Source organism: Podarcis pityusensis (genome assembly GCF_964106645.2).
Source record: "Podarcis pityusensis genome assembly, chromosome: 4".
In the NCBI taxonomy this organism is placed as follows: Eukaryota; Metazoa; Chordata; class Lepidosauria; order Squamata; family Lacertidae; genus Podarcis; species Podarcis pityusensis.
In genome coordinates this window covers 54,434,199-54,455,119 of record NC_138027.1, presented here as the reverse complement: position 1 = coordinate 54,455,119, position 20,921 = coordinate 54,434,199, and the positions used below count along the sequence as shown (strand labels likewise).

At 42.2% G+C, this 20,921-nt stretch overlaps 2 protein-coding genes across 10 annotated transcripts in view; one reads left to right on the top strand and one right to left on the bottom strand.

Annotated features, from left to right (window-relative positions):
• TTC3 (tetratricopeptide repeat domain 3) overlaps positions 1-12,078 on the bottom strand; it is a 68,109-nt gene extending 56,031 nt beyond the window's left edge. Inside the window, exons 1-8 of one of the 3 annotated variants that reach the window (XM_081004408.1) lie at positions 12,020-12,078; positions 10,613-10,806; positions 4,266-4,357; positions 3,297-3,342; positions 2,948-3,083; positions 2,306-2,393; positions 1,706-1,759; positions 1,020-1,143 (exon numbers count right to left, since the gene is read on the bottom strand). In XM_081004408.1, coding sequence (XP_080860534.1) covers positions 1,020-1,143; positions 1,706-1,759; positions 2,306-2,393; positions 2,948-3,083; positions 3,297-3,342; positions 4,266-4,357; positions 10,613-10,806; positions 12,020-12,063 — 778 coding nt within the window. In that variant the 5' untranslated portion in view covers positions 12,064-12,078. Of the gene's footprint in view, positions 1-1,019; positions 1,144-1,705; positions 1,760-2,305; positions 2,394-2,947; positions 3,084-3,296; positions 3,343-4,265; positions 4,358-10,612; positions 10,807-12,019 lie in introns of those variants that run through there. The other 2 variants (XM_081004409.1, XM_081004410.1) reach the window with 2 other exon arrangements.
• Positions 10,773-18,304, top strand: PIGP (phosphatidylinositol glycan anchor biosynthesis class P). 7 transcript variants are annotated; one of them, XM_081004501.1, is made up of 6 exons: positions 10,773-10,887; positions 11,216-11,299; positions 13,807-13,908; positions 14,558-14,630; positions 15,526-15,644; positions 17,989-18,304. In XM_081004501.1, exons 2-6 carry the CDS (start codon positions 11,281-11,283, stop codon positions 18,117-18,119), a joined length of 444 nt encoding a protein of 147 aa, XP_080860627.1. In that variant the 5' UTR covers positions 10,773-10,887; positions 11,216-11,280; the 3' UTR covers positions 18,120-18,304. The 7 variants fall into 7 exon arrangements, with proteins under 7 accessions (XP_080860627.1, XP_080860631.1, XP_080860632.1 ...); XM_081004505.1 differs by lacking the exons at positions 10,773-10,887; positions 13,807-13,908 and adding an exon at positions 13,652-13,752 and having other exon boundaries at positions 11,031-11,299; XM_081004506.1 differs by lacking the exons at positions 10,773-10,887; positions 11,216-11,299; positions 13,807-13,908 and adding exons at positions 11,438-11,568; positions 13,652-13,752.
• Positions 18,305-20,921: the final 2,617 nt, after the last annotated feature.

The window sequence follows — 20,921 nt, the reverse complement described above, 5'->3', positions numbered from 1 at the left end:
GGAGGAGCGGAGACGCGAACCCGGTTCCCCAGATTACGAGTCTATCGCTCTTAACCACTACACCACACTGGCTCCCTATCCCCATCCATGATATTTCAAAGAACAGGTTCGCTTCATGCAGCCCCTCTTGCTACCCAAGAAGCTACTCCAAGAAACAACATGGCATGCAACTGGCACTATATCTGGGAGGTGGTAGAAATCTATGATCCCCCATGCATGAGAATTAATGTCTCACTCATGCACGGAGCACTTTGGATCCAGGCCGATAAATTTACCAGCGAACAACCTTAAGGCACATGGCAGCACAAAGTTGCCAACTGGTATATATTGGGAGGATGCTGTATTTTTGGTCTTCAACTGCAGAAATAATCAGTTAACTTGGTATCCCCCCTGACCTTGACTTCCTATCTTGAAGTAAAACTGGTAGTGATATGTTAACTTCAGCTTGGTCTAAGTCTAAATGAAAAGAACACGGGCTCAGTAGTAGACCGGATATGAGTCATCATACCAGTGAAGAATAAGCTGCTTCCTCAAAAAACAAAACAAAAAAACTACAAACGCCGTAAAAATTACTTTCAATTAAGACTAGAGAAACAAAAACAAAAAAAAGCTGCCTTTATAGAGCTAGTATTATGGAACAAAGGTTGATCCACACACAAAAAACCTTTGGGCCATACTTTTTTTTGGGGGGGGCAACCAAAAAGACACAAAAACATGGCAAACCTTTGATTTCTCAGAGCTCTTCATGAGGAATAATGTTCCATGAAAGCTTTATCCTGGAACTGAATCTACAGCCTTTAAAAACCCCAATTATAATCATCTCACCGCTTCCTGCTTTGTGTAACATATCACCTGTTGAAGAGTTCCGCAAAACTCAAAAGCTTGCCACCATTTCTGTGACTTTTTGGTTGGTCTTAGTCAAAGTATCACCCAACTGTGAACCACGGAGTTTAAGATTAAGCAGGAACAGGAACACATTTTTCCATACACCACTCATTGTAACATTGTGTATAACTTACATTCAGCAAAGAAAACTTCTAGGAAAGGCCAACAATAATTTCCAAGCTTTTCTAATTTCTGTAAAATACCGATGTCATCAGCATATTTTATCCAGTCAAGAGCATCATAAATATTGAAGATTCTCTATTTCACATGAAGGAGAAATAAGATACTATTACTTGAAGTACTTTAAAAAAAAAACCAAGTTAAAATTAAATACAAATATAGCCATCCAGGCATGAGGGTGTTAAATAATATAAAGACTGCAGAATCAAGCCAGTGGCCTGCAGTTATACTCTTGCCTCCATGAAAAGAATTAATTTCTGCAGACACCAAGAACTCTGCTGTTTATGCTGGATTGTTATCCAGTACATTCATTGGATCATTCTGATTGGGTTTTACAAACAGCAGTTTTTAGTTCGCTCCCCACGATCCACAAGTCACATTATGATTGCATTTTGGATCATGAATAATCCACAAAAAGCTTGCAGCTCCTATAAATCTGCTAACTCTAAGGAGGTCTAGGAGGGTCAGCGGCTGGATGGGAGATCACCTGGGAACCACTGGTCCGATGCCTTCCATGATGGATGAAAGGCAGGATATAAATCTTAGTAAACATTGTGTTTATTCAAAAAAAGTGGTGTGGGATTCTTACAAAGCAAAAAGGCTTCTAGTATTTGAGCCCGGGAGCTGAGAACAAACTTACATTGTCTATTTCAGCTCCAATTTTCAATATGCCATTGATGAAACGTGGAACATCCTGGGGGTGGAGAGAAGAAAAAGAGCAAAGGCTTATCAACAACCCTAACCTGCACTCATCTAACACCATGTCACTGATCTGAAGGGGTTTTCTAACTTCAGCTGAGATTCAAGAGTAAGGCTACACAATACTACCTATACTTGCCAGGAAGAAAGCCCCACTGAATCCAATGGGCCTTATTTCTGATTAGGCATGGCTAGGATTGCTCCCAGACTTTGGCCCTCCCTCCCTCCCTAGGGAAACTAGACTGGCTGCCTCCTTATCGTCCTTCCGCCATCAGATGAAGACTTTCTTATTCCAACAGGCTTTCACAAACTGATTGTTTTTAATGAAAGGGCTGCTGCCATGCCGATTTCATTATAACTACTTGTATGGCTTCAATATGTATATAGTTTAAATTCTATCAATGTTTAATTGGTTTTTAATTATCTTTTTTCTATGTTTTTAGTGGTTCTTATTTTTATCTGTAAGCTGCCTTGAGTCCCCGTCAGGGAGAAAAGGCGGAGTATAAATAAATATAGAATAATAATCTTCTTAATGACTTACCGCAAACTTTTTGGCTATATCAGTAACATCTTCTAATGTCTCGATTTCATATAGTCTCTCCAGATTGAGCTCACCCACTTCACAATCACTTAAATATAAACAGATTCACATTAAATGACATTTTCTACTACTATATGAGAAAGATCAAAATAAAGAAGGTACTTAGAACTATGTACACATATTAAAACAGATTTTGAGACACTCATAATTCATTTAAACATCAATAGTCAAACAAGCATGTCTATTCAGTAGTAAGTCCAACTGAGTGTATATTCTGAATAATTTACAAAGCAAAGATAGGCATGCTGGTCCATAAGAAAAGATTCAAAAAATTCAGTTGGGTCATGCCTTTAACGGAATCAACCAAAATGTCACAGAATTGTGATAGAGATTCAAGTTCTCCAGTACTCTTAATAAGACAGGATGTTATAAAAAGTAGAAAGGTGAGGGACTAGGAAAAAATTGTGCTAGTTAATTTATTGTTATTTCCCCATGACCCATTAAAAAAAAGAATGTTAGCATTCTACTTTTAGAACCGCTCTCTGTCCTGATGCTGCAAAACATACACAGATTTTCCATATTTCAGTTTTCAAACAAGAGTGCAAAGTAAACATTTAATGAACAAGAAAAACGCCTGCTTACCTGGAATCAAGACATTTCTTTGTGTGTTTACATCCAGGCGCAAATAAAAATGGCCAAAAGGTATATATTTTGATCATGTCACAATATTTGTGCAACTCAGAAACTGGTTTACTACACCATATTTTACAGATTTCACCTATGGAACAAAAAGAAAGGAAAAATAAAACTAAGCTCTAATAAGCCTTACAAATCTGAAGATCTGCACCAGTGCTTGACTGCTACATCAGATCTTAAGTCTATTCTTCCGCAGCACAGCAAAATGCAGGACAGGACCATTAAAACAACCATAGACAAACAAACTAAAGAGGAAAAAGAATTTCTTACTAACTTGCATTGTTAGTTTCTGTACCTGGTCTATATTTCACTGAAGAACAGCTTCCAAATTTTGCACGAACCTACAAAACAACATAGATATTGACAGTTAAAGCACTGAAGGCAAATAATGTGAACCAAAAGTTAAAAACAGCTCATGTGAAGCAACAGTGAGTCATCTGATCCAGGAACAGCTTCTGAATGCAACTCAAAGGATTACCAACAAGTTATCAAGAACCAAACCTGATCTCTTTTGCAGAGCATGCTCCTACCAAGCAGTTTCTCAATGCAGGCTGAGAAGAGGATGTTTGCTCTGAAAAGCCTGCTGTATGTTATACAGGCTAGCTGAGCGTTGTTTTCACCGCTGAAACAGAAGGACTTTGTTTGCTACAGAAGGACAGAAAAGAACTTCTAATCCAGCAGCATGGCGATGACTTGCAATGGACCGACATAAAGCAGTTTGTGGCAGAACAGTGCCATAGAGCTGGTGGTGTATGAAATACCCTTTGAAATGTATAGTAGGGGACAGAAGGAGAGAACTTCAGAAACAGAAACTAGTTTACCATGGTGAAATGTTGCACGTCAAAGCATTTAATAGAGAATGATGTTACCTTGTGACTGGCCTTCAGACTGGGCCTTCCACCCCCAAAGCACAAGTCTACAGCATATTTTTTAAAAAAAACTGTTTCCTAGTACCGCCTATGATCCTCTCCTGTTTCTACGATGACAGAACAAGACACCTGACAGACCATTACCAATAGCTCTTTGCTGCAATGTTAACCCACAGTCATCCATGTTAAAAATGAACAAATATGTCAATAAAAAGGCGTCACTGCATGCCTTTCATCAGTGGTGCCAAATGTGTTTCTTTTTCTGATATACGAACAAAAGATGTGCACATATGGGAAATAAAAAATTTAGCTGATTCTATGCCACTCTCTGTGTCTCCCTCTCTCTGCACTACAGCTAGTACCAGAAGGCAGCAAGAAAATCAAGCACAGCTTACCAGTTCACAACACGGTCTGACATACGCTCCATATAACGTGATGTGATTGAAAATATCTGGATCAAGTTCAGGATTTGCCATTTTGCATGATCCTGAAAAAGAAATAAATAAATGAGGAAACAATGAAAAGGGGGGAAATAAATAAATTAGCCTAAACACTTTGAAATATTGGTTATCCCTAAGGATTTTAATACAGGTTTAAAGCACAAAGAACCAACTTTCCCTGCAAGAACAAAAAAGATCTTAATGAAAGAGGGAATAAAACATTTGAAACCATTTGATTCAGCTCTTGGGGACACAGCTCTAAGTATAAGTATTTTATTTATTGCATTTATATCCCACAATTTTCTCCAAGAAGCTCAAGTTAGCATCTCCACAACAACCCTGTGGGGTAGGCTTCTGATAAAGCACACCTCAAATCACCAGGCAAAACTGTTAGGATATTTCCGTTCCACCTTAAAAGGGAGCAGGCTTTGTGAGTCAGAGTCTGCGCATGTCCTGTTCACAGGATGTTTATGTTTTCTGTTGCTTTCGTTTTCTCTCTCTGTGTCATAGACACTAAAGCAGGCAGTCATGTTTTTCTGTGTTCTGATCAACGCTGAATAAACTTGTAAATAATGCTCTCCTGAGTGCAACTTTTGGCTGTGCATTATCTGCTGATAGAGTGTGCATGAGCTCTGGAATGTGGCAAGAAATCTTCTAGAAACTCATGTCGCTAATTGCTGATACTGCGGGCCTACGGGAGATCGATGGATCGTCCGGCAGACGGCTTGGGGCCATGATGGACTTTGTCTCCCTGGCAGTATCCCAACTCTGAATCAGAGTGCCAAACATGCCTCTATTTCTGCTAACATAATTATTAGTACTATAGGCTTAATTTACTCTTTACAAACGTTCTATTCGTTCACTAGTACCAGATGGAAATACTTGTTTGCATTGGATTCCCTTACTGCAGAGACGGATAACTCAAGACACTCCAGATGTGGCTGGACTTCAGCTCCCATTAGCCCCAAGCAGTCTGGCCATGGGATGGTGGAAACTACAGTAGAACAACATCTGGAAGGCCACATGCTCCCCCGCCTAACTCGAACTGATTTCATAAAACTTTACTTAAAGCCAAGTGACACTGTGTTTGCTAACTTGTTCATATGGGAGGCATAACAGGCCCCAACAGCAAGTCCAAAGTTTGCAATCCAAAGAACAGTCAACTATAGCAGGATTAGATCAACTGTAATTAGACTGTAACATCCTCGGGGAATTGACCTGACTTTTTTCTTATGTAGACGAGATGAATGTTGGCTCAGACAAGATTGATGTCCCTACATACAATCATAACAGTATCAGGAAAACTTTATCAATGTTAACTTTTGCCTTTGAAAAGGGTGTCGTAACTTTACTACTCACAGCTTTTGTTTTTTAAAAGAGCATTGGTCCTGTTATTTATTTTTATGTCACCTGTTAACCCTCTGTTATAGGAATTCTAAGATCATGTGTGTGTGTGTGTGTGTGTGTGTGTGTGTGTATAAACGTACAAGGCAAACACATACGTACGTATATAAACCATGTGTCTGAAATAGTACAGGAGAACAATCCTGAAGCCATTCTGATTCTCCCAAATTGACCTCAAATGTTTCTCTGCAAGGAGGAAGGAAATGGGAAAAGCTTTCCAATTCTCTTTGGACTATAGGGGCTTACACTTCCCTGTAAATACAGCCTTGCAAGTACAGTGGTACCTCGCAAGACGAATGCCTCGCAAGACGGAAAACGCGCAAGACGAAAGAGTTTTCAGTTTTTTGAGTCGTTCCGCAAGACGAATTTCCCTATGGGCTTGCTTCGCAAGACGAAACGTCTTGCGAGTTTGTTTCCTTTTTCTTAAAGCCGCTAAGCCGTTAATAGCCGCTAAGCCGCTAATAGCCGTGCTTCACAAGACGAAAAAACCGCAAGTCGAACAGACTCGCGGAACGGATTAATTTCGTTTTGCGAGGCACCACTGTATCTGTTAAGCTGAGCACACTATCAATATGCATAACAGATTCAGAAACTAAGTATTTACCATCTCAAAGCCAGGCTACCCAGAAACGGCAATCAGATAAGGCATTATCAGGTATCCTGGCAGACAGGATAGAAGCAACACTTTCAAATTACTGCTGGGGACCACCTCTTTCTGTGATGTATTTATGATGTTTTGGGGGGTGGTCTTGAGCTACAGGATAGTAGGCAATTTCAAAAGTCTATACATACAGTATAAGAGCTTGAAACCAATGTCCTGGGTTCCTCTCCTCCCTCCCTGCGTAGGGTGAGCAGGAGACCCTGTTGCAACAGTTTAATAAAGATCATGCTTACTAGCTGCTTTGCTTCTCAATATTCTCTGGTTTGCCTCTGTTATTTTCTCCTGCCAATAGAAAACCTACGTAAGGACTCTATACGGGCTTTTAGATACCCCATAAGGGAAAGGGAGCAGTTTTTTTCTTACAACACTTCCCAAAACTGATTAAAGTTTAGGTGTTCAGTCTATGCTAGTAGTGTGCACACTTTTTCTCTCAAAGTAGATATGAACCTTGAGGGAACCCAGGTAGCCGGACAGCCAATAGCATCATCTGCCAGCTCACCGTGTGAATGTACATTGGCCACAATCATTGGAAACATGCAGGTCAGCCCACTGCAACATGTTCTGAAAAGGACTCTAAAGCTTCAATTGGTTCAAAATGCAACAACAAAGGTGCTACCTGGAGCCTGCCAGAGAGCGCATAGCACCAATAATGCATCAATCACACTGGCTCCTCATTTGCCTCCAGACACAGTTCCAGACCTGATACCAGTCTTTGATGCTTTGAACTCCGATAGCTCAAGAAGCATGTTTTCTCGTGGGAAAATGCTGGCTCTCTTAGGTCATAAACTGAGGCCCTGCCAGATATTAGCAACTCCTGTTGCTAGAAATAGGACAGGAGCCCCCAACTCCTCTAGCAAACATCTTCCTCCACCTGAATTCTTAATTTCCTTTTTAAATTGTTTTTATTAAAGATGTTCTCAATCTCAAAGAATTAAGGGGAGGTGGCTGTGTCACTTCAAGAGGCAGGCATGTTCAGAACAGCTCCCCTGGAATCCTACAGGCAAATACGTGAGAACTCTGAGGGTTGCCTGATTAGAGGAGCACAAAAATGGTTTTGATTGTTTGTATGTATGGGGGATTAGCTCAGAAGGTGAAGGAGCCGGGTGGGGAAGAGTGTTAGATCCAGTTCCTGTAGTCTGGCAAAAAAAGCAGAAAGAAGAGGCAATCTGTGCAAAAATCCTGAAAGCAGTTCTCTCTCTGGACTTTGCTGCCCCATTGTTGCTATGCAAGTATTTTAGGCTGCAGAACACTCCAAAGTCAGTATGGTGCGGAGTTTACATAACAAGTATAGAGTACGATAAGCCCTGGGACCTTATAGCGAAGGGAGGGTAAAAAATCTAAACTGAAATAATAAGGAAGAGGTAAAACTGTTCTGCAAGCCTTTTAAAACACTAATATTTATTTAGCTTCCTGATAAGACTAACCATATATTTAAGGTAGAATTCTAAGCATCTGCCCACAGAGCCAAGGCCTACTGAAACTGTTACAGGTCAAGGCTTTACAGCTGGCTGCTAGATAACAAAGCTATGAATCTAATCAAGGCCAAATTCAGCCACAATTTATACTCCCCCTCTCCCACAGCCAGGGGTGGGGAGCCTTTTTCAGATTAAGAGCCACATTCCCTTCTGGGGAAGCATCCTGGGACCACAGGCAAGTGGATGAAGCAAAGAAGGCAAATTTTGCCACTGTATATTGAGTGGGCTGGAAGATTCTCCAGGCACCCCTCTCTGTCTCTCATCCAAGTAACCAAGTCATCAGCACATTCCAGGTAAGCAAGGCCAGAGAAGGGTATGGCCTACAGAGAGCAGGAGTGGCCTAAGTCAGATAGAGATGCCAGGAGGGCCACATTGGGCTCCCAGGCAAGAGGTTTCCCACTCCTGCCCATGGTGCAACTCTACACCGCCATGCCTGGTGAGATCAGGCTGGTGGGCATGTGGAGCAGGATGTTTTTGACCAGTCCCTCCAGGCTTTGGGGCTCCCTCCTCTGGGATAGCCATATGGCCCCTTGCTTTTAGCCTCCTGGCGCAGACATAGCATTAAGAGTTTGGTGTTTCACTGAGCATTTAGGGGAGAGGCCTAAGTTTTAATTGGATGCAGTGTTTCTGCTCTTAACATTTCAATCTCCATTGTTTGGTTGTTTTAGTACTATTGGTAGACTGGTTTATTCCGGTTGCCGCCAACCTCTTGAGGCCTGTAGTCACATATGCAAATCAGGGAAACTGTATGGGCACTACACAGACCCTGCAACACACCGCTATCTATTCTGCTGGAAACAACAGAATGCTTCATTCAAGCTGAACTTTAGCAGGGGAAGGGGAAGAGACCACTGAACAGAACATGTGCTTCTATGGTCACCTGAGATCTGTGGGTGAGGGGTGGTATACAAATTTAATAAATAATAATAATGTTGGTGACCCCCCTAGTTTATTCTATCAGCTCCTTTTTAAATGTATATTTTGGTTACCTTTCTTTAACCAGAAAAGCTAAACTCCAGTCTCCTTTTCTGATCTCTGGTTGTCTCTGTCATTTTCTCCTTCCTTCAAGCTAACATGTATTGCACTGGCAGCAGCACACAAGTTTTTCATTCTCCAGCAATTCACACATTACAGGCTTTCCTGCATATTCATTGACAGAAAACCCAGGTATTCAACTGAGGGTACACTTGACAGGAAGCTGCCAATATTGGTTCTCAGCAGCACGGGCTGTATATGTTTTTCCAAACATGTTTTTCTATACTGTATATGTTTTTCCAAACATGCATTTGTCTAATTCACACATAGTGGTTTGGTGCACAGCAGAAAACCTAAAGCATGAACTAATTATGAAGAAGTCTCAGTCTACGTTATCTTCATTGAACTCAATGAGGCATACTCTGAGTAGTCATGTTTGTGCAAGTCTGACTTCCTGGCTGCAACAGAACCCTCTGAATCACCAACACAAAACAATGCATATTGTTTCTACCTCCACTTGATTGGGCCACAAATGCTTTTTAAAAAGAAAAAGAAAATTATCAAAAGAGGAAACATCAATCAGCCCACAGGCCTTATGTTGTAAATTTGAATTTTCTCAAATTTAAAATGGAAGAAATTGTACTTTTAACTGTATACTGTACTTCTTTTATAGTAATATATTGCTCGTTGTTTGGGGGCTTTAGGGGAAAAAGTAATAAATCCATTAAAACTAAGAGAAATTACATGGGGTTTGGGGGAATTTTACACATGCAAATAACTCACTCCAATATAAAGTTGCACAAAACTGCCCAAACAAAACTAGGAAGCTCATAACCAAAACATCTGCACATCAAAGGGATTTATTTTAAGAAGTTGGCCCTGGCGTATATAATGATGGACACACAAATATAATTAGTATTAGGAACTTCCTGTAATGTTTATTTAAGAAAAAACACACTTAAAATTCACAACTTGGGAGTGTGGATTGCCTTTCTTCTGATATGGAGACAATGATCCAATTCAAAAATTCCCTGGAAACTTGCATCACTGCAAGATTCTGCATCCATCACTCCAAAGGGCCACCCTATGCACAAAGGCACAGATCCAAAAGAAGAGAAGGTTTTTAAACAAGGCCTACCCCAAACCATAATCAAATCGTGCATCACCCCAGAAACACATCGCAAAAAATCACCACCATGGGCACAAAGGCGTGGATCTAAAGCACAAATACGTACATGCGATTGTTACACAGAATGCCTCCAACTCTCCCAGACCCTGTACAGTCATGCAACTGTTTAAAAAGTGCCACTCTCAACTTGGGGGGGGGGTCCTGGGGTCCGAATCTGCACATAGGCATTCGACGGGGGGCGAGTGTTTATTAGTCCACTTCCAGGTCATCCAAGGAGGAGACTGGAAAGAGTTTGGCGCCTTCGGAGCGGAAAGCCTGCAGCGCCTCTCCAACAGCAGGCCTACTGCTACAAGCCTAATGTTCCCGATTCCGGAGCGGGCGTGGCTGGAAGGAAGCGATCGCCTGGCAGCATTCAGACGTGCACTTCAAAATCACCTTCCCCGGCCACAACAGCCACAGGCTTAGTCGTAATCAATATGGACAAAAGGGCCTTTCGCGCACGCACTGTTTGAATGCCAGGCTCCAGCATGGGAGAAAAGTGAACCGCCCAAGAGATTGTGGAGCAGCGGCCAAGCAGGCAGGCCAGGAGGCTGGGCCACGCGGATTCCCAAGCAAAACCCCCACGACTCCACCCACTCTCCGCGAGCACCGGCCGTACCTCTCTCACCGGGCAGACGGGCAAGTCTTTGCGCAGCTTCCGCGCCGCCTCCGCCGCTTTGCTTCTGCTCCGAGCAGCCACCTCCACTCGCTCCGCCCGCTCGCAAGCGCTGACGTCCTGCTCTGCTCTTCCCTCCCCAAGCAATACGCAGGAAAACCCACAGGCGACGCTTCGGTTTCGTTTCCGCTGCTCTCCTGCCATAGAGCGAGAAACAGGCCGGAATTGCAACCCCGTAGACTTGCGGGGAAATGGAGGGACGACCCCATTCCCTCGGGGTGGAATGCCTTGGTTCCTTTTAACGATTTGCGGGAGGGATAGCCGTGTTGCAGGAAAAAAGGCTTGCATCTTTATGCTTTCGTGGACTGCGGGCCACTTCATCAGAAGCGTGACATGGCATTTTTAATAGCTTGTGTGTCTATATCTTTGCAATCAGCGAGATTTGAGCTGTTTGCATTTAATTTCCTGTAACCCAGGTTTCAACCCCATCAGTGCTAGGTGCATAAATATTACTCAGGAGAATGCTTCCTGTATCTGATAGAATTGGCTGTAGTTCCTGAAATCTTGTGTTTCGGTTCCTTCTGAAACATACTTTTCTCTGCTCAGGCCCACAGAAAACCAGGATTATAGCTCAGTCTACAGGGTACCCACAGCAACAAAACACAGGGAAGATGCACTTAATGAACTCAGGTATAATTTTGTATGTATTGTTTTGTGTGCAAAATGTTTATGTTTGTGTTTAAATGTTTCAAAAATAACACTGCCAACGCCAATGTTCTTCTCCATACTGAATGTATGAGAAGTGGCTATGCTGAAGAGTGGCTCACAGCAGCCCCGCAAAAGGGGATCCAACCTCAACTTAAAATCCAGTTGGGACCAACCCAAATATCACAAAAAGGTGACAAGCCTCCAAACACTCCAGAATTCTTCTTCAGGCAAGATGCTACACACAGCAAGGGGTAAGAGGGACAAGTAAAAATGCAAAAAGAACCAAAGAATGGGCTAATGTTGTAGACATGAAATTAGTTTATACTCCTAAAAATATGGAGGCTCCATCTCGACACAGTTAGGTGATATTTTTATTGAGCCCATTTTAAATATTGCCCAACTGTGGAGTCTGAATGCTTTTTGTATGGAGCAACACGACTACCTTTGCAATGCATGTGCCTCGAACTACAAAGGGCATATTAAAGACTTAACACTTTTATGGTATGAACTTTTGAAGGCTTCATCCGATGCCAATTGGGCGTGTGTGTGTGTGTGTGTGTGTAAAAGCAGCGAGGTTGGGAAACCAAGTGCCAAAAGTACAGACAGTGAGAATTCAGTTAGAGCCGACTTGTGGGCAAAAATAAGCGTAGAGACCTTTTTTTTAAAAAAAAAAAAACAGTAGTGCTAGATGCCCAAACAAACAGCTTGCTAATTCGGAGGTGACTTAACATCCTCAACGGGGCCATCAACGAGTCTATTATTCGAAGCATAGAGACAGAAAGGGTTAGCATCGCACAGCTTCCATTTCCGGTAAAAAAAAAATGAAAACCGCCATTAGCTGTGATTCCCTAAGCGGGCTCAGAATAGCGCCGCTGCCTCCCTTTGGCATATCTATAGGGAGCCCGCACCCCTTTACATCGGAAGGGAGAGCCGAAAGATGGTTCAAACTGCGGACCAGGAAGGCTAAGAGGGGCTGCGGCGCAGTTGTGCGAAGGGTTGTGGAGCATCTCTAATGTCTCCGGGATGAAGTTGTGGGCTGACTCACACGCTCGCCCAACTTCCGGCTGAATTTGGCGAGTTTCCATCTGACGGGCTCGCTAAGGGGGAGAAGCCGCAAGCCGGGACTGCGCCGGAGTCAATGGGACCATCGACGCCTGCAGTCGGTTGAAATGATGGATTTGGGTGGGTGGATTTCTGCGAGGGCACTTTAACGAGACAGTTGCAATCCTAGGTGTGTTTTGAAGGGGGCTTTTTGGAAATCCAATCCAGGCATCGATAGAGATTGATGAGATCAGGGCGGATTTTTAACTGGGATGGGGAATATTTTACAGCAGTATTTTTAAAACAACACCATGCCTGCTTTTGGGTGTAGTGCGGTGGTTAGAGAGTTAGGACTTGGTTTGGGGACCAGGTCCAAATTCGGGAGTGCCCATAGCTCGCTTGCTTTGCATGAGGAAGGTTCCAGGTTCCGTTCCCCAGCATCTGTATGTAGGGGTGGGAATAATCCTGCTCGAAACCCTGGGAATCCTCTGCAAGGCAATGGTGACTGCGATTAGCTCGATGATCCAAGAGTTTGACTCGTGTCTAAGGCAGCTTCCTGCCCCTGTTCAGACATGAAGACCTGGGCACAGTCATTCTCTCTTAGCCTAACCTGCCTTACAGGATTGCTGTGAAAATATTTTTCAAGAGAAGAAAAGGAGGGGTGAGAAAACCATATATGCTGCCCCGAGCTCCTTGAAGGACAGGGACGATATAAATTTAAAAATAGTAACTTCCAGTTGCCTTTATAGGGAGATGCATGTACTGTAGTCTTTATTCACTGTAGGTCTGCCTTATATTCTCCCCACACCCCAAAAAAAGAAACCCACTTTGTGGTTGTAGAAAACACTTCTCATAATTAGCTTCGAAAGTTGTTGGTTTTTAATACAAAGTTTAATGAATGATAAGAGAACATGAAGCTGTTAAAACTGTTCATAGTCCCCTTTTGGTGAGGACTGTTAGGTGTTTGGAAGTGCTAAATGATTTGTAATTGCACATTAGCATAAATTGAAGTATTTGAATTTGTAACCAACATTGCCCTGGATGCAGCTGAGAGTAAGCTAACTTTTCATATTTCTGATGAAGTGTTTTTTGTAACTTGCCATCTTGCATCCAACCAAAGCAGGAGTGATGCCTAGTTTGTATCTCTTGTATACTTACAAGTTTTACTGTGTTTTCCACAGTTTCACTTCTTCAGTTGGTGGGGAATTTTATTTGAGAGCAGTGCCTTGTTGTTGATGGAGGTAGAATGCTAACACAACAAAACACTAATGGTCTTTCCCCCCTCCTAAATAGATAAATAGAAGACAGCAACATGGTTGAAAACTCACCGGCCCCATTGCCAGAAAGAGCTATATATGGCTTTGTTCTGTATTTAGGATCCCAGTTCCTATTTAGTAAGTATATTTCTGTGTTCAGTAACTCATTTTAGCCCAATCCTCCTTCCACAGTTGTGACTGCAATCCAAGAAGACACCTTGGGCAACCTGGTTATTTCACCTTATAATCAACCACTTACACCCTTTCATAGTTCCAAGACTTTAAAGTGTGATGGTAAGGAGGATGTCAATACTGAAAGCAAAAGTGCTTAGGGATCATGACCAATTAGGCATGCTGGGTTGAGCCTCTGCAAGGGTTGCTAGACCTCTTGAGGAGCCACATATAAAATTGTACTGTAAAGGTAAAGCTCATTGCTTTCATTATGACTTATTCCCAGATACGTGAGCATAGGATTGCATTCAAATCTGTGGGAATTGCTTCCAGGTAGTCATGCACAAAATCTAAAGGAACAGGTTACAGGGAAGCCTTCTTCTGAATCCTCAGTTTTATGTGTTGTACTTTGCCTTCATTTGAAAGCACTTGACCAATATTCATATTGTTCTAAAACATGCAATCCTTTGGACTTTTCTTGTCATTCAGCCATTCTTCACTGTTGGAAGCTGCTAAGTGGCCAGTGATGTCTGATAGACTTCCCCCTTCTCTGCACAAGAACCTAACCCTATTCATTTTTACTTGAAGTAAGTCTATTGCAGCACTGTAGTGGTATTTCATCCAGATAGATATTAGCCAGATCAGAATCCCATAACCGGCAATAACAGGCTTTCCAGTGACAGCCAGGCCATAGGTGCAAGCTTGGCTACTTTGTTGTAGGAGATCATATTCCATCTGCCATTGCACTTTTCTTCCTTCTTGTTTTATGCAGTGCTGTACCTTGTCTGGGCCTATATACCTGAATCCTGGCTGTTCTCCTGGGGGTTAACATACTGGCCTCAAAAGTAGGTTTGAATAATTTTTCACACTAAATGTCTTTCATGTCTGTAGACCTCAGCTAAATAGAGAATAATAGTTTCTGTACATTTTGCCTTATAGCTCAAGTTCTACAAATACTGGAAACATACTTTTTAAAAAAAAATGAAAGCTGAGAATTCAAGGAAGGGGGGAGGTTGCTGCTGCTCCCTTTTGCAGCACTAGCCTCTGGCAGGGGACACATCCATGGCTAGTCAGAGGCTTCTGGAAAGCCTGTCATAGCAGAGCATGAAGGCATGCATTCCACCCTTCCCCAAAAATAGACCGTCCCAAGCACCTGATATTCAGAGGCAGTATGTTTTTGAAATGATTTCTACAAGAAAGGCTAAGAGCTTTTGATGTCCTTGTTCTCATTACATTTGTCTAACCTTTTTTTTAATTAAAAAAAAAAGCCTTCCAAGAAAGTGACAATTGCCACATCCTGTGCCAGCAAACTCCCTAGATTAACCATTCTTAATCAAGTCGCTCTTGTGTGATGAAAGATGGAGAATCATTTTGGGAACTCTTGCTCTACTGTTTGGGTGTTAACCAACTAAGTCATGCTCTGAACAGAACCACCGAAATCAGTAGACCTACTCAAGAGTATGATTGCCATTAGATACCAACACTTGTTAATTTTTAAAATTTCTATCCTGTCCTCTGCCCCTTTTGACTTGTTTACAAAATTAAAAGGCACCAAACTTGCCCCACAGGGAAGCTGCTCCAGCCTCAATCATGCTCTTTGCTGTATCATTTTCTCCAGCACTACACCATTGTCTTTGAAATGTGGCCTTACTTCATTTAGTGCTTGAAATGATTTCTGCTGTGTGTTTTCTTGTGCATACAACTTTACTTAAGGTAACTGTTTTTACCTCCATTTCATAGGTTCTGGGCTGTCGCTTTGCCTGTCTACCTTTTAGTTAGCGTGGGAATAGCCTATGTACTCCTCTTTGGTATTAACATGATCAGTACTGCTCCACTGAATTCCACACACACCATTACAGGTAAGGATGCTGACAAGGACTGCAAGTAATAAACTCATAATACTATTTTTAGCTACTCACAATACAGTCGTGTCTTGGTTTTCGAACAGCTTAGTTCTCAAACGTTTTGGTTCCCAAATGTCGCAAACCTGGAAGTGACTGTGCAAACTATTTTTGGAAGCCAAATGTCTGACGGGGGTTCTGCAGCTTCTGATTGGCTGCAGGAACTTACTGCAGCCAATCAAAAGCCGTGCTTTGGTTTCTGAACATTTTGGAAGTTGAAAGGGTTCCGTTTGACTTCCAAGGTATGACTGTACTTGTTTTTATTGTGGGACTTGTGAGCGCTGGGGCTGAATAGGTATTGCATGGTTGACCACATCTTCTCCTGATCCCCCACAACAGTTTTCAAAGGGCAGTGTAAAAACATACACCTAAAAGAACAGAAAGGAAATCAGAACATTATAAAAAAGAGAAAACTTTGGTCAAAATGGTATTACCCTACAATAGATGTGCAAAAGAGTTAATAAAAGCATCAAGATTTCAGTGGGCATACATACATCTTGTGGGCAATGCTGATGTGATCCTGCAACTTGTAGCCCCCTCTTCAAACAACCTGCACCTATACAGTGGTGCCTCACAAGACGAAATTAATCCGTTCCGCGAGAGTCTTCGTCTAGCGGTTTTTTCGTCTTGCGAAGCAACCCTATTAGCGGCTTAACGGATTAGCGCTATTAGCGGTTTAGCGGCTATTAAAGGCTTAAAGGCTTAGCGGATTAGCTGCTAAAAGGCTATTAAAGGCTATTAAAGGCTTAGCAGATTAGATAAAGGGGGGGGGGAGCGAAAAAAAAATCTCAAGACTTGCAAGACATTTTCGTCTTGCGAAGCAAGCCCATAGGGAAATTCGTCCTGCGAAGCAACTCAAAAACGGAAAACCCTTTCGTCTAGCGGGTTTTCCATCTTGCGAGGCATTCGTCTTGCGGGGCACCACTGTACTTTATTATAGTTTAAAATATCTACTCATGGGTCTGGTTCGTACATGCATGTACTTGTAGAGTAAGTTTTATCATCAGTATGCTTTTTGTCATTTGCATTTGTAAGAAATTACTCTCATCAACACATGCTGCTTGACACATAGATAAAAGGCTTTCCACTGAATTAACTCAAGAGTTTCTGCATTCCATCAATAGATTACGACATATCACATGATACCTTTCCTACTTTGCCCATCATAGAGTTGATCTATATACTGAGGGAAAAGGCACAATACTGGCCTACTTGAAAATGCGAGTGGGGAATCATTTCTGGTATTAAACATTTTATGTCCTGCCTTTCCACAGTTCTTCAAGGCAGCTCAAAGCACCAGCGTATAACAATTTCATACAAGAAAACAAATTTAAACATGAATACTAGAACTGTGGATGTTAAAACCTAAAATAGCAAAACCAAATCACAATCTTAGTTTAATTTAGATGATAGATAAATAGATGATAGATAGATAGATTCCACCCTTCAGGAGAGCATCCAGGCTTGTTTAAAAAATAAATAAAATTAAATACTGTGTTAAGAGGGTGAGATTTAAAAGCCAGGGAGAATAAAAGCAAAAAGATTGTAGTGTTGGTTCCAGGTACACCTCTGTGGGATAGAAATTTCACAAATGAGGTGCTTCTACTGAGAAGGTTTTAATCATCCACCTTACCTCTGATGGTGGGGACACTTGGAGGTGAACTTCCAAAGGTGGCTTCAATACAGTATAGTTGCATCTTGTGTCTCCACACAAGATCCGGGAAGCCCACATGAGAGTATCCCAGAGTTTGGTAAGCAAGTCAGGGAGATGAAAAGCTCTTTCTATGCCAGGAAAACCCGGCACAAAAGGAGCTTTTAAGTTTTCTGCCTTGCATGCAATTAATTTGTGGGATTTCAACCAGCCTTTTGGAAGGTATGGTTTAAATGGCAAGTGGGTTCTTACGGAAAGAAGTGTTGAATGGTTTCCCTACCTTTTAAAAAAGTCCTTCCTTGCAGAAGCTACCATATTTGAAAGATGAATATCTTAGACTACACTTAGTGGAAGCAAAACATTAAATTATCCACCCCACTGCCTGCATTTTGAAGTGGTACAGTCCCCAAAGGATTATCCCACTTTTTCTGAATATATAGGTCATTCCTTAGTCTCTGGGACTCACATGGTAAAGCTGTATGCTGATTTTGTATGGTGGACTGCAAGGTTTTCGAAATTTGGAGTAGATGTGCTGGCTTATTAGAGGAATCATTAATATATCTTGCTGTAAAACTACTTCCTTGTGAAAAAGTATTTTCTTTAGTATGACTAAAGCATGACGTATCTTATTTTTCCTTACATTTTCTACAGACCACTACGCAAAAAATCAGAAATGGAAAAAACCACAAGAAGACGCTATCCCTGCATTAAGAGATATTCCTATCAGTGAAGTAAACAAAATGTTTTTCTTGTCTAACACAGAAGACTGCCCTAGACACTAACTGAAGAAAAAGTATTTTTTTTATATAAAAAAAATAACCAAACTTATTCATATGGGAAAGATTTATAAATTCCTGAGTTGAGGAGGCTGGTTGGTAATGAAGTGCTAAAATGCTTGACTTCAGTGAGATCATGTGAAAGTGCCTCAAAAATATGGATGCAGTACTAATAAAGCATCTTTCAAGGACTGAGTGTCTTGCTCCACCTGGTCCCCACACAAGCCAAGTGCCATTTGTCCTCAGCCTGTGCTCTTTACATCCCAAAAAAAACACACACACCACAAATATATCTGAGCAAAGGGCGTGTCATTTTTACCTTAACAGAAGCTGTGTGTCTCTCAGTTCTCCCATGCTGTGACAAACCTTCTTTTTTAAAAAGAAACTGCCCAGAGTGGCTGGGCCAACCCAGTCAGATAAGTATGGTACAAATAAATTAAAATAAAATAACAACAACAACTATTATTATTATTATTATTATTATTACTTTCCCTCATGCTTCTGTAAAAGCAGTGAACCAAGAACGCAAAGCAATTTTGTGTTATTGTCCTCTCGCTGGAAAGTAAAATCTGCAGAATCTGGTAAGGCCTAAAAATCAGAACTTGTTTTCTAATCAGCATGCTCCCCAAGTTCTCAATAAGCGGCTATCCTGCATCAACTCTACAGATATCTCTGTAAACTAGATCCTTTGAATTTATGTGAAACACCTATGTTCTACAGTGTTGAAAAAGCCGAAGATAATCTCTCAGCTCTAAAGCTATCAATTAGTGCTGCTTTAGGGGGAAACTGCACAAGATCCTACTCTGATTTCCTGTGTCACATCAACGGATACCCACGTTGATAGTGAGATATATATATATACACACACACACAACCCTAACCTTATTTTGTTTGGCAAAACTGCAATACTTGTGCCAATGTAAACCACTTAAGAACAAGAAAAATCCTTGATCCCTTTGCTTCCTAAATTATGCCCTTATCCGAGCAACCCTAACTTATCCACTGTTTCGTTCCATAAACAATTCTGCAAAATCATTCCTGTGAAACATACACCTTGTCCAAAATGCACTTTCTTCAGCTGCCACTCCTTTTAAACTGACTTTGATGCATTTACTGATGATAGAAAAATACTGCTCCCTTTCCCTTATGGCGTATCTAAGAGCCCCTATAGAGTCCTTAAGTACCGTAGGTTCTCTGTCAGTAGGAGAAAATAACACAGGCCTATCAGAGAATATTGAGAAGCAAAGCAGCTAGTAAGCATGATCTTTATTAAACTCTTGCAACAGGGTCCCCCACGCAGGGAGGGAGGAGAAGAACCCAGAACATTGGTGTGCAAGCTCTTATACTGACTTTTGAAATTGCCTACCCTGTAGCTCTAAGGGACGCGGGTGGCGCTGTGGGTAAAACCTCAGTGCCTAGGACTTGCTGATCGTAAGGTCGGCAGTTCGAATCCCTGCGGCGGGGTGCGCTCCCGTCGCTCGGTCCCAGCACCTACCAACCTAGCAGTTCGAAAGCACCCCTAAGTGCAAGGTACCGCTTTATAGTGGGAAGGTAAACGGCGTTTCCGTGTGCGGCACTGGTGCTGGCTCGCCAGAGCAGCTTCGTCACGCTGGCCACGTGACCCGGAAGTGTCTTCGGACGGCGACGGCTCCCGGCCTCTTGAGCGAGATGAGCGCGCAACCCTAGAGTCGGTCACGACTGGCCCGTACGGGCAGGGGTACCTTTACCTTGCAGCTCTAGACCACCCCCCAAAAGATCATACATACATCACAGAAAGAGGTGGTCCCCAGCAGATATTTGAAAGTGTTGCTTCTATCCTGTCTGCCAGGATACCTGATAATGCCTTATCTGATTGCCTTTTCTGGGTAGCCTGGCTATTCCTTTGAGATGGTAAATACTTAGTTCCTGAATCTCTTACACAGGGGTAGGCAATCGCCTTCTCAATCCAGCCTGCAGACAGTCCAGGAATCAGTGTGTTTTTACATGAGTAGAACGTGTCCTTTTATTTAAACTGCATCTCTGGGTTATTTGTGGGGCATAGAAATTTGTTCCTTAAAAAAAAAAAAAGTCCGGCTCACCATATGGTCTGAGGGACGCCTGAAAAAGGTTGCTGACCCCTGCTCTTATGCATATTGATAGTGTGCTCAGCTTAACAGATAACTTGCTAGACTGTATTTACAGGGAGGTGTAAGCCTCTACAGTCCAAAGACAATTGGAAAGCTTTCCCCCTTCCTCCTTGCAGAGAAATATTTGAGGACAATTTGGGAGAGTACAATTCAAAATTGTTCTCCTGTCCTATTTCAGACAGGGACGCGGGTCGCACTGTGGGTTAAACCACAGAGCCTAGGACTTGCCAATCAGAAGGTTGGCAGTTCGAATCCCGCAATGGGGTGAGCTCCCGTTGCTCAGTCCCTGCTCCTGCCAACCTAGCAGTTTGAAAGCACGTAAAGTGCAAGTAGATAAATAGGTACCACTCCGACGGGGAGGTAAACGGTGTTTCCGTGAGCTGCTCTGGTTCGCCAGAAGTGGCTTAGTCATGCTGGCCACATGACCCGGAAGCTGTCTGCGGACAAACGCCAGCTCCCTCGGCCAATAGAGCGAGATGAGCGCCGCAACCCCAGAGTCGTCCGCAACTGGACCTAATGGTCAGGGGTCCCTTTACCTCTACCTTTACCTTTACTATTTCAGACACATGGTTTATATATACTTATATATGTGTGTGCCTTGTACATTTATGAACATTTATTATATATATAAAAGACCTTAAAATTCCTATAACAGATTCAAGTTACAAAAAAGATTCTGACT

Excerpts from the sequence above, each read along its gene's own strand:
- PIGP (XM_081004501.1), top strand. Across the intron at positions 13,909-14,557 it reads CAAGACTTTAAAGTGTGATG|TGCTGTACCTTGTCTGGGCC; the intron begins GTAAGGAGGATG and ends TGTTTTATGCAG. Across the intron at positions 14,631-15,525 it reads TTAACATACTGGCCTCAAAA|GTTCTGGGCTGTCGCTTTGC; the intron begins GTAGGTTTGAAT and ends TCCATTTCATAG.